Genomic DNA, 13,039 nt, shown 5'->3' with positions numbered 1-13,039 from the left:
CCATTCGTCACCAGAGAAGGTTCTAATATCGGCCTGCGAGTCGAGGAGGGCTATATCTGCCGTAATGCGCTCCCTCTCCCTTTTGGACTCGCTACCATGGTTAGCCCCCCAGCCCCTAAGGAAAGCACGCAAAGCCGCAGCCGCTGAGGACCAGAACTCAACTGGTCCTCGTTGACGCCCCAACTGGTTGCCGATCTGGGACCAGCGATTTGTGACTAGCTGGCTGAAACCCTCATGTTCGAACCAAGCTGTCTCAAAGAAGAATCTATGGCTACGGCGCACGTTGTCCTCCCCTGAGGACAAAATCAACGGGACGTGATCAGATCCTATGCGCGTTTCCGCCACTAAAGTACAGAGAGGAAACATCGCCTCCCAGTCACTAGAGCAAAAAACACGGTCAAGGACACATCTGATTGGCTCACGTTGCTTGTTAGTCCAAGTGTATCTGGCCCCAGTACGCGCGATCTCCCGAAGGGCAGCGGACGCAATGGCATTATTGAACATGGACACCCTAGCCCAGTCAATATTGTTGTTGCTTTTGTCCGCCCCCGAGCGGATCAAGTTGAAATCACCTCCTACCACCACTGGTAGGTTGGACGATTGTTTGGCCCCCACCATAGCTGTGATTTCATCTAAGAAAATAGCGGACCTCGCGTGATCCGCCGGCCCATAAACACTCGCGATCACCCAAGAAGCTTGGGAGACCCGGTGACGGATAGTGGCAGCTATATAGAACGTGCCGCCCTCCCATGATATAACCTCACACACTTCCTTGTTGCAACCCATCAGTTGACCCCCAGAGAGGCCGACAGACAGAATCCAGAACCAATCAAAGCGCTGGAGCGGATCGTACGCCAAAAGGTCTCTAAAGGAGAAGTCGGCCTTAATTGTCTCCTGGAGCGCCACAAAGTCAATGAGTTCTTTGGACATGTACTCGTGGAGCTGCGTGCGACGCCCCCCGTGCCCGCATCCGCGGATATTCCAGAAGAAATAACGCATTAGATAATCCTGTTACGCAAGCGGACTCCACGGGAGGAGACCGCCTTGGCCACACGCTTCCTAGCCGGCTTTCGACTGGAAGAAGGCAAGACCGAGGCCGCCTCGGCCTCAGCTCCCTCAATGGGCATGTCGACAGCATCAGCCCCTACTGATGTTGCGTCCGTGGCTTCGACCGCCTGAGCAGCCGCACACCTGGCGGCTGCTTCCGCGAGGGCAGCCTGGGCCTCTTCGCGCGCACGCAATAAAGAAATCAAATCCAGAGACGAGGAGCCTAGCGCTACGCCACTATCATGCAGAATCTCGGCGAGATGCTCATCAGAGAAAGCATTCAGAATCTTAAAGGAGGGGAGAAGGTTACCTGTCGTGTCCATGTTCTTGTCAGCAGCACGAAGCTTTGCACTTTCCAGAGAGGTAATGTCTCCGAGCTTGGCCTTGGCGCGAGCGCTAGGAGCCCGAGACGACACCGGAGTTGCCCTAGTACGCTTGGCCTTGACTGCCGGCCCTGACGCCACCAGAGCCGCGCCCAAATCGCCTCCCAGCGCCGACCGACCCCGCAACCTCCGAGACCACCGTCTTGCTCCCCGCCTTCCTCCCCGCAGTCTTCTTGGCCTGTCGGCCAGAGCCACTCGACAGGCGCCTGTCAGAGGCCGAAGTTGGGTCCGAGTCCATGAGGACGCAGTCCAGCCCCGAGCCCTCCCCCCCCTCGGGGTGGGGAGCCCGGCATGGCCCCGTACCCCCTTGCCACAAGAGGGAGAGGCGCACACGGAGCTGTCAGGCTGGAGCCCAGGACCTCGAAAGACGGATCCAGAGAGCGGGCGAGGGGGGGAAGGCTGACAGCCGTGTCTTGAGTCGCGATCACACCCAGTTTTTCCCATGTCTCGGTGTCGATAGAAGTGTCTTGGATGCTGTCTTCGGGGTCGTCCGCCATCTCGCCCATCACCACATCTTGGCCCCCCACCTTCGCGCCGGAGCCGGCTGCCTCCTTCTGAGATGCCCCCATCCCAGGTATGGGCGCCCCAATGGCAGCTGCCTTGGGGGCGTTGCCCGCGGAAGGCCCTTGCTTGCTAGGGTCGCCCTTTCCCTGCTGGCTGTCTGGCGGGGGAGCGGATGGGCCCGCCCCCGAGGCTCCACCGCCATCACCCAACCTTATGGGCATCCGTTCTAGCTTCACCTTGATCTGATATCCTTCGTGATTAAACCAGACCTCCACCATGCCATTCAGCTTGGCCGGCGACTTGCAAGCCAATTTCATCCTCACCGGACCCAACTTAATGAGGGAAAGTTCATCAACCAGAATCGGTCGGCCCAGCATCTTAAAGGCCTCCTTGATGCGCTCAATCTTGCGATGCTTCTCAGGAATCACATGGAGCCGCACCCAAGCTTCTGGCATCACCATTGGTGGAAGCACCTCATGGACCACATCCCGCACCCTAGCAGTGATGTCGTTAATGGAGAGGAAGAGTTTGCCACTGGTCCGGGCCATGTGAAGAAGGTCCGCGGAGGGAAACACCACCATGAAATCGTGTTCTCCTACTTGCGTGACTTGCCAGTCCCAGTCCCCCGTGACCATGTGTTTGAGCTCCTGAATGAGAACCCGCAGGTTAAGGCTGCCTGGCTCCGCGGAGAGGATTGCCGCGTTTCCCACCGAGGGGAGCCGAGGGCCCTCCAGCTCTTCCTCCTCTTCAAACTGCAAACAGAAGAAACCCTCCCCTGAAATTGCACTGCCCATAATCTGCAGGCTAGGCTGCCGACCCCTCGTCGGGCAATGAGCGGAAGCATGTCCCTCCTCCTTGCAGAGCACGCACAAAGGCTGGAATTTGCATTTGGACTGGAAATGGCCAAGTCTCCCGCACTTGAAACATTCCACTTCCATAGCCTCCGACCCGTCCTCCACCAGAATGGGCTCGCCCACGGTGCCCTTCGCGCCAGGGGGGAGGGACACAGCCAAGGGGTCGGACGACGCCCGGGCCTTCTTGGCCAGCGGATCTCCGTGGCCACCACCATATCTGGGGAGATCCGCGGGCTTGCGTTCCAGCTCCCGACGCCGAGCCATCTCCTTCTTCTTCTTTCTTCTTTCCTGCTGCTGGATCCACCATGGGGGAGGGGGACCCCACTCCCCCTCGCGCCCCTCCGGCTCATAGCTCCTCTCAGATCTGCCACCATTTCTTGCTCGCTGCTCCTTCTTCGCCTTTTCCCGCAGCTCGCGCTCCCGGCGCCGCTCCCCATCTAAGATCGGGGGCTCCATAGGCCTCTTCTCCGCGCGCCGCCCATTCATCACCGCCGCCGCAAAAGAAATGGAGAGAGGGGGAGGTAGGGAAATGGGTTGGATGGATCTGGCACGGCGAGCCCAGCGTCGCACCTCCGATCTAGATGCGGGAAACCCTAGCGAGGGGTCAAGGCAGCCGCGGCGCACCCATAAATAGGAGCCGGGGTTGGGCCAAGGCCGAGGCAGGCCCGCCATGGGCTGGACGGAACCCACCGGCCCACTGATCGCCAGGCCTCCCTTCCCCCGGGACTCGCTGTCTCCTCCGGAGCGCGGGCCTTCACCGCCTGCCGAACCTGACTCCTGGGCCGGCCCACGACCCCGCTGGCCCACCTCGGCCCCGGGACCGACGCTGCCAACCCTAGGCCTCGGAGACGCCGCGCCACCCTCCGCAGCCTGCGGCGCCGCCGCCTCCTCCTCCGCCGCCCGGCCGGCCCCCGCCGACGACGTAAGGCAGGGCCACTCCACCTCCGAGTCCACCGGAGCGAGAAGCGTCGCCGCCGTCCTAACACGGATGTCCCTCGCGGCACCCCCAGAGGACGGCGAGCCCCTGCCCGCCGACGTGGAGGGTCGCCAAGCTCTGACCTCGACCGCGCGCGAACCCCGGCCTCCCGGAGCGAAGCGGCGACGCGCTCCCACGACTCCAGGCCCCGACGTTAGCGCACAGGCCACAAAGTCGCCGAGTGACGGCCTCGTCGGCGCCAGGAACCCCTCCCTAGTCGCCGGATCCGAGTCCTCCTCGACCTCCGACTCGTCCGCAGCCAGCGCCCAAAACCGACCGCCCACCGGAGCCAGCACCGCGTCAGCCCTCACGGTCTGCCCCATCCCCGCCGGAGAGGGCCATGCGCCGCGCCTGACCACCTCCCAGCCCCCTGAGGCCGAGGCCGGAGGCGACCGAGGCGGGGAGCCCAGTCCGTCGCCTTGGGAAGCGCCCAACGGTCCGCTCATTTCAAAACTCAGCCACTTGCCCGGTGTCTCGAAAACATATTCATTAATGCAGAGTGCGTTGTCTAGTTAGATAGTGGATATGACGGATATCGAGCCATCGATTCACTGTTTAATGCAGTCAAGTGCGTTAGAACTTATACTAGGTAATGCCCCGCGTGTTATTGTGGACATTTAACAAAAAGAAATATACAATATACTTTGGTTGATTAGCATGGTTGGAGGGCCGTACGTACATCTTGCACACGCTTTCCTTTTTGCTGAGCTTGTGTCAACCCGGCATGTCCCTTTTACTTGGGTTTCCATCTGCCCTACAACAAGCGCCTAATAGCCATTCACTATCTTCTTCGTAGCTCATCAACGGGGAGAGATGGACTTCTCGCAAAAACAATAAACAAAGAAACGGGGAGAGATATGGACCAAAAATGTGCCTGCAGCTGATTAGTAGGCTTGCTGATTGCACACTAACCAGATTGGGTGTTTGGTCTAGTGGTATGATTCTCGCTTCGGGTGCGAGAGGTCCCGAGTTCGATTCTCGGAACACCCCATATTTTTAGACGGTGTTTTTGGCGATCGGACCCCAACATCTGCCTAAATTTGAGGGAAATTGAGCAGCTCTGCCTTTTTTTCCCTCCTTTTTCTGATTCTGAGCGAGGTGAAAACCATGGCTGCTGCATCGACTAATGTACGCAGCCATCAGCAGTGGTGCTTTCATTCATTAAGAGAGGAGAAACCTCAAAACAATCTTAACAGAGGGAATCATATAATTCCACATGTGAGTCCAGCATGCAATAACGGAGGTTAAGAAGTCCTTATGCCGTGGTCATGTCCCGTGTGCCGGCAGTGGCGGAGCCAGGAATTTCCTGCTCGGTATTCCTTGGTATTCATTTGTGCAATACAGTAGCAATATGGCAACAAATATGCAACAAGCTAGGAGTAGTATATCAATGAATCAGTAGTTCTTTGGTATTCCATGGAAGTCCAGGGAAGACCCCTGGCTCCGCCACTGTGTGCCGGCCGCGTTAAACTAAATGCTTCTAGATCTCCATGAAGGTTTGGTTTTGGCGCTTCAATGGAGTACCCAGCCTATTGATGTTGATTGCCTTGAGGCGGTCATTATGATCCAAGAGTGGAGATGGCAACAAATCCAAATATGCTTTTTTGGACGACTAAATCAAGAAAAGTTTGAAAGAAAGTAATTCTTGGATTACTTATATTTGCCGATGCCAAAATAACTACCATTATTACCAATAAAATAAAGATACCTACTAAGAAAAATATCCACCATGTTTTCTTTATAAAAATGCTGGAATTGGACAAACTAATAGCCAGAAATATCTTTGCAAATGGTGGGTTGATATATCCTAAATGTATTTATAATTATTTGAAATTTTCATGCCATTATTGCATCAAATTTTTTATGTAGCTGGTTTCAGGAGACTTCCCAAACTCAAAACCTTTTTTTTAAATCATGGTGCCAAAGAAATAAGTCACATACTTCTTAGTGTTTTTGCAGCTATGTGCAAATATGGAATTGGTTTGATTGTCGTAACCATATTTGTATTTTAAGTATATGGCTGATTCATAAAATTCCCCCACTTGTCTGTTAGACATATGGTCCTGTTATTCAATAAAGTTCTATGACTCGATAGGTCTGTGAGAAGCTTGGCCCAAGCTTGTATGAGTTTCTGCAGAAAACTGCCTACCACCCATTTCCAATCGACCTAGTCCTCAAGCGTGGAGTGCAACTTTTGGAATCTTTGGCATGTATGTGGTGACAATACCTTTGCAAACCTCGCTTGTTTTTTGTACTTGCTTTTCTTTCCTATTATGATTCTCTATTTTTTTTGTCATGCGCGCTTGTTCCTCTTCTACCTTTCTATTGCCTAATTATCATACCTACATTGTCTCTACTAGGAACTACCACGCTCATGAGCTTATTTTGGGCATGAATACTGACATGCCTGGATATTAGTGCACATTCTTTTGTTTGTTTTGTCAAGTACTAGAGCTGACTTTCCTTGGTCTTGTTAAGGAACGGGTGGAGTATCCATATGACATATGGAGCATTGGGTCTATTTATTTAGGACAATATAACTGAGCCAAATCCCAGTCCTCTCATGACTTAGGCATTTCTAGCCATCCATTAGCATGATTTGGGTGATCTCAGCCATCAAATCTGGTGTCTGTTCCGGCCTCTACCACATGTTATGTTTGTTGGGCCTATTCTCCTTGCCCAGAGGGTACTACGGTCCACAAGCTTTAGGCGAGAGTGGAGAGAGAGAGAGAGAGAGAGAGAGAGAGAGAGAGAGAGAGAGAGAGAGAGAGAGAGAGAGAGAGAGAGAGAGAGAGAGAGAGAGAGAGAGAGGGACAAACTGACGCGGATGGTCGCCGAGAGTGGCGGCCTCCGCCGCCCCAGCCCCCGTGGATAATCCCCATTCATCTACACCATGGGATCCTGATCCCCTCCATGAGCTCGCCACTGACTGCTCCTCTCCACAACGCGGCGCTATTCGACCCTGAAGTTTGATCCCAGCCCGATGGAGTAGATCTGTTTGAGTTTCACGCCACAAGGTCTCCCTCCACCTCCCCCCTCCATCGACATCATCATGCCTATACTGCTGGAAGCCTGGAACCCTTTAACTGTTCTTATTTTATTTCCAAAGTAAGATGGTGGGATTATTTACTGACTATCATATCATCAGTGTATTTTGTCATGTATTGGCAGAATCTTGCCTTTTGTCTTCCTAGCAAAAGGGCCCGTGCGTTGCAACAGGAGAAAAAAGAATCATAATCTTCAGCGGTCATGACCAGATTTTGCTGCATCACTTAGATACTCTTTCACTCCTAATTTTGTGAAATCATGAAAAAAATTAAACTCATGCACATATTTGAAATTGTGACATTTTTCAGATTCGTGAACACTTTTACAAATATTCAAACATTTTATAAAATGAAGAACATTTTTTCAATTCACTAACATTTCATACTATTTCCAGACATGTTTAAATATTGTGAACATTTTTTTAAACATTTTTTTAGAATCGGCGAACATTTCTCGAATCGACGGACATTCTTTGGAAATTGGTGGAACAATGTTTAAATTTATGAAGTTATTTTATTTAACGAACATTTTTTTATTTAACGAATATTTAAAACCAATGCGGACCGTCGTGATTCATGCACAATTGCAATTGCACATAACCTTTCTTTACATGGTGTAGATAACCTCCAGACATGACAAAAGTATCTATCTACATCAGCATTTTTTCCAGCTTTTCAAGAATATACACTAGGCTGCAAGTATCATGGCTAGCAAGTACGATTTTGGTTTATTTGTATATGTGCATTACCCTATTTTACATGGGATTTGTATGCAAACTTCTGAAAGTATGGTCGGTTTCTGTAGGGTCATATTTTGTGCCCGTGACTTATTACGGCCGCACTTCTAATTATATTATTTATTTAAACTTTTTATAAGCAATTAGTTTTGTTTATTTCACATCACTGATCACTCCATTAATCATGATAGTTTGAGTTTTAAAATTCTATATATCCTACTTGCTTGTTCCTTCACTCCTGGCTTCCTCCATTACCAGTGACTAACACTTATGGTACATATGCCAATAACGTAAGTTGACTGGCTCCAAGTTGATAACCCAGATTGTATTTTGATTCTAGTGCCAAGTTTTATTCTTTGCAGCTATAGTAGTGATAATTATTTTAACTTCCTTTTGGGTATAGATTGAAGTCCATATACCGAGAATTACTTTTTTGTTCCTTGCAAGTTCCTATATTGAGTATTCCTACAATCTGGGTTGAGGAATAGTCGTGCCTAATGGTAGCTGCAAGTCCATATACTGAGAATTACTTTTTTGTTCCTTGCAAGTCCCTATATTGAGAATTCCTACAATCTGGGTTGAGGAATAGTAGTACCTAATGGTAGCTGCAAGTCCCTATACTGAGAATTAATTTGATTCCAATGCCGAGTTTTATTTGCTTTCCACGTCAGTAGTTTTGCTACACTATAGTAGTGATAATCCAAGTGGCAATTTTTTTGGTGATTAGATCATCACACAGGGACAATACGAGGAGCTTTCAAGCAACAATTCCAGAGACAGTTGTTTGGCCTTGGGAGATGCTCAACTATAAAGCACGGACACGGGGACGGAAAGACGGGGATACAAGATACAACATTTTCCGGAAACAGCCATTCAGTGATACGGTGAGTATATAAAAAATATAAATTAAATAAAAATATGACATGTAATATAGAGTTAAGACAGAAAATTGATGAGAAAGAGATCATAATAGAGAATACTGCCCCATTTGGTGTCTCTTTTATCAAGTGCTTGATTGATCCTCATCCCCACATGTCATGTTGTCCTTGCAAGCTGCATCCATCTTGCAAAACACATGAAACACAAACAGTAAAGAAGATTAGAAGACAAGACATAATTGGAAGAAAATACAAACACATGAAAACAGTTCATGATTTATGCCTACCAAGCATGCCTATTTTGTCATTTCTTTATTATTTCATGTTGAGTTTGCTATGGTAATTTGTTTCACAATGATGATCTTTGTATTCTTTATGAATAAAACATAGATTTCACAGTTATAATGATATGTAATTTCTTTATTATTTAATGGCTAGAAGTTAGTTTTCCGGACTTAGTAAGTAAGCACTGTATGTTAAGAGTCAGCTTACTTTAAACTTTGCCTTAGCGCTGTTATTCCGAACTGAACATCAATATTCTATTAAATATTTGAATTCTAAAGCCTAGGAGTTCATTACTAATACCATGCCCTCAGACCAAATATAATTAACCTTCTTTTTATTGACAAATACCGTGCTCCATTGTTGTCTACCGATTAAAGTTTTGTACTTTGATTACCGACAAAATATGGCTCTACTTATCAGCTTATAGCAATACCTACAATTCTATCGTAAACATGGACGAGCGTGGCAATGTGCGCCATCAACGGTATAGTACTCGTTGACAGTGGCAGAGCTTCGGCAAGGCCGAGTGGGCCGTGGCCCGCCCAGGTCAGGTTTAAAAATATTTTTTGTACGGAGCGCATCCCATGACGATGGACAGCGATACTGAAATACATCAGCCATTACGGCATCAAGCCTCACATAATCTCAATGCTAGTGATCGAATGGCCACGAACTTGACCGGGACTCTGCTAAATCCCAGCTGACTGAGTGAGGTCTAGCAAAACAGTCTTTTTTATCACCACACACGACCGATGATTCAGACAGTTGGCCTGCAACCGTTGGAAAACTAAGTTTGACAGCTGGACCTCCCTTTGTTCTTACGGTACCTACCTATCGCCGACCAGCAAGGGGGGTCGACTGGTTGCGGAATATCCTGCCAAAAAGACACATTTGTGCCTTAGTTACCTTCGCTCCTGCCATGTCGAGGTGCGTTCCCCAGCACTAGCCTCCAAGTAAATTTCACGAGAGACAAAATAAGCGCACGCCTCGCTTCCCGCCATTTTCTAGATGGGAACGGCTGCTTGTTTATTTTATTTTTCGTCTTTGTCAAGGGTATTATTCTGTCGTGTATGTTTGTCCCGGTGTGTTAAACTTGTAGAAGTATGCCCGTGTGTGTTCAATCGGTGAGAAATGTATGATCCGAGTAGTATGCGGAATATGCTGCCAGCCAACCAGCACGAGGCAGACGGAGGCTACGAGCGATGAGGACAGTTTTCCCTTGTTGCCGCCGTCCTCTGCATCATCGTCATAATCTCCGGCCGGAGCACAGTTATAAGAACCAGGGTGAGCAAGCAGCAAAGCACCAAATTAACACGGGAGTTGAGTTGAGAGTTGAGACACGGTCTCATAGTCTCATAAAAGCGCCCTTTATCGAAAAAAAGTCGGACCGGGATGGCGGAGAATGGGGCGGGCGGCGGCGGAGGGGGGCAGAACCTCGCGGTGCTGGACGCGCTCGACTCGGCGCGCACCCAGATGTACCACATGAAGGCCATCGTCATCGCCGGCATGGGCTTCTTCACCGACGCCTACGACCTCTTCTGCATCACCACCGTCTCCAAGCTGCTCGGCCGCCTCTACTACCCGGACAGCAACGCCGACATCGGCAAACCCGGCACCATGCCCGTGCGCATCAACAACATGGTCACGGGGGTCGCGCTCGTCGGCACACTCATGGGCCAGCTCGTCTTCGGCTACTTCGGGGACAAGCTCGGCCGCAAGCGCGTCTACGGGATCACGCTCGTCCTCATGGCCGTGTGCGCCATCGGCTCCGGCCTCTCCTTCGGGAGCTCTGCCAGCGCCGTCATCGGCACGCTCTGCTTCTTCCGCTTCTGGCTCGGCTTCGGCATCGGCGGGGACTACCCGCTGTCCGCCACAATCATGTCCGAGTACGCCAACAAGAAGACCCGCGGCGCCTTCATCGCCGCCGTCTTCGCCATGCAGGGCGTCGGCATCATCTTCGCGGGCCTCGTGTCCATGATCGTCTCCGCCATTTTCCTCCACTACAACCCTGCACCGGCGTGGGATGCGCACCATGGCCTGACGGTTGATGGTCAAATGGATCAGTGGCCCGGGGCGGACTACATGTGGCGCGTCGTGCTCATGCTCGGGGCGTTCCCCGCGGTGGCCACCTTCTACTGGCGGATGAAGATGCCCGAGACCGCCAGGTACACCGCTCTCATCGAGGGTAACGCCAAGCAGGCTACCAACGACATGCAGAAAGTGCTGGAGATCCGCATCGACGAGGAGCAGGAGAAGCTCTCCAAGTTTAGGGCGGCCAACGAATACTCTCTGCTGTCCATGGAGTTTGCGCGGCGTCACGGCTTGCACCTCATCGGCACCACCACCACGTGGTTCCTCCTCGACATCGCCTTCTACAGCCAGAACCTGACACAAAAGGACATCTTCCCAGCCATCAACCTCACCGGCACCCCGGGCTCCATGAACGCGCTCAAAGAGGTGTTCGTGATATCACGAGCCATGTTCCTCATCGCCCTCTTCGGCACTTTCCCCGGTTACTGGGTCACCGTGGCACTCATCGACAAGATGGGAAGGTATGTACTCCCTCCGGTCCTTTTAAGTCAGCATATAAGTTTTGTTCGAAGTCAACGTATCTCTACATTCATCGAACTTATAGAAAAAAGTATCAATATTCACAAAGCCAAATCAATATAGTTTTCCATAGTGTATATATTTGATATTATAGATGTTCATAGTTTTTAAATATAAATTTGATGAAACTTTGCAAAGTTTGACTGGACAAAATCCTAATATGCGGAGTAAAAAAGGCCGGAGGGAGTACGTACCTATATGCATGCATGGCTCATGCGCGATCGACTTGGTTAGTTTCGTTACACCTACACATTAATTTGAGCATCCATGAATTGAATGCAGGTACTTGATCCAGCTCCTTGGTTTCTTCATGATGTCCCTGTTCATGCTAGTGATGGGCATCAAATACGAATACCTCAAGGACAAGGGCCACGCCCTGTTCGCCATCCTCTACGCGCTCACATTCTTCTTCGCAAACTTCGGCCCCAACAGCACCACCTTCGTGCTGCCGGCCGAGCTATTCCCCACGCGTGTCCGCTCTACATGCCACGCCATCAGCGCCGCGTCAGGCAAGGCAGGTGCCATCGTTGCCGCCTTCGGGGTGCAGACCCTCACCCTCAAGGGCGACCCCAAGCACATGAAGCAGGCGCTCATCCTTCTCTCTGTCACCAACATGTTCGGCTTCTTCTTCACCTTCCTCGTCCCTGAGACGATGGGCCGATCGCTCGAAGAGATCTCCGGCGAGGACGGCAACGTTGCCGGCGCCGCCGCTGGGCATGTGGACAAGGACGTCGAAAAGGCCCCTCCTTCAAGCACCGAATGGCAGCCACCATCGTCCATGAATTAAGTAATGCATGAGAACACGCACACATGCACGCACGCAAGCGTAATAATATCATCTTATCTTCTGCTATATATATATATATATATATATATATATATATATATATATATATATATATATCAGCTAGCGAATTGGAAAGGGGACAAGAATAATAATAACGGCAACCAGCTGCATGCTACTTAAGTTGCCAGGTGGCACTTGGTTTGAGAGTTTGTTGTTTTATCTACACGTGTAATATTATTGCACTAGGATTGCTTGTGTTGTGTGTGATACCATCCATTGTGTTGTTAAGGTTATATTGAATTTCAGTGTGGATGTATGAGCATTGCTACTTTATAATCATGTCAAGTTTACAGAATTAAATAACCATGTCAAATATGTGCTGTTTTTGTTTGCGGGATAGACATAAATAGTATGCATCTCAATAAGGTAACGAACGGGTATTTTTCTCATTACCAAATCTCCAACCGAACCGCTAGAAAGAACAAACTACATAGATCATATAATCCTGCTTTTTGGAAGGAACAATTAAGCTGGTAAACATTCGTTTTAAATCGAGTGGGTTTAGACTCTCTCTGACAGCGTGTTTGGTTCAGTGGAATTGAAGAGAGGGAATGGGAGTTTGAGGCATAGAGAGTTTTATTCCTTTGTTTGTTTGGGTGGAATGAGAATTCAATAGGGAGATGGAAGGGGAATTCACGTGTAGAAGTTCCACATATCTATTACCTAGGGGAGGGCTGGTAATTGAGATGGGGAAAGGGAATTAGAGTTAAACTCTCATTCCCCTTCCGGTTAGTTTGCCAAACAGACTATGAAGGCTACTGGTCGAACTATACAAACCAAGTAGAAGAGCAGGACTGCAGGAACACGACAGAGTAGCAGAAGCATCGAGGTGGCAACCCACGTTACTCCTGCAAGACAAGGTAACACAATA

At 50.0% G+C, this 13,039-nt stretch overlaps 1 protein-coding gene and 1 non-coding gene across 2 annotated transcripts; both read left to right on the top strand.

Annotated features, from left to right (window-relative positions):
- The first annotated feature begins 4,682 nt into the window (after positions 1-4,682).
- Positions 4,683-4,754, top strand: TRNAP-CGG (transfer RNA proline (anticodon CGG)). The gene has a single exon. It is a non-coding gene; the product is annotated as a tRNA-Pro (tRNA).
- A 5,299-nt stretch (positions 4,755-10,053) lies between these two features.
- On the top strand, positions 10,054-12,108 carry LOC101290626 (inorganic phosphate transporter 1-11). The gene is made up of 2 exons (XM_044504803.1): positions 10,054-11,263; positions 11,604-12,108. Exons 1-2 carry the CDS (start codon positions 10,104-10,106, stop codon positions 12,106-12,108), a joined length of 1,665 nt encoding a protein of 554 aa, XP_044360738.1. The 5' UTR covers positions 10,054-10,103.
- The last annotated feature ends 931 nt before the right edge of the window (positions 12,109-13,039 follow it).

This window comes from Triticum aestivum, chromosome 4A (genome assembly GCF_018294505.1).
Source record: "Triticum aestivum cultivar Chinese Spring chromosome 4A, IWGSC CS RefSeq v2.1, whole genome shotgun sequence".
Classification (NCBI taxonomy): domain Eukaryota; kingdom Viridiplantae; phylum Streptophyta; class Magnoliopsida; order Poales; family Poaceae; genus Triticum; species Triticum aestivum.
The sequence above is the reverse complement of the archived record's forward strand: the minus strand, read 5'-3'. Positions and strand labels throughout refer to the sequence as shown.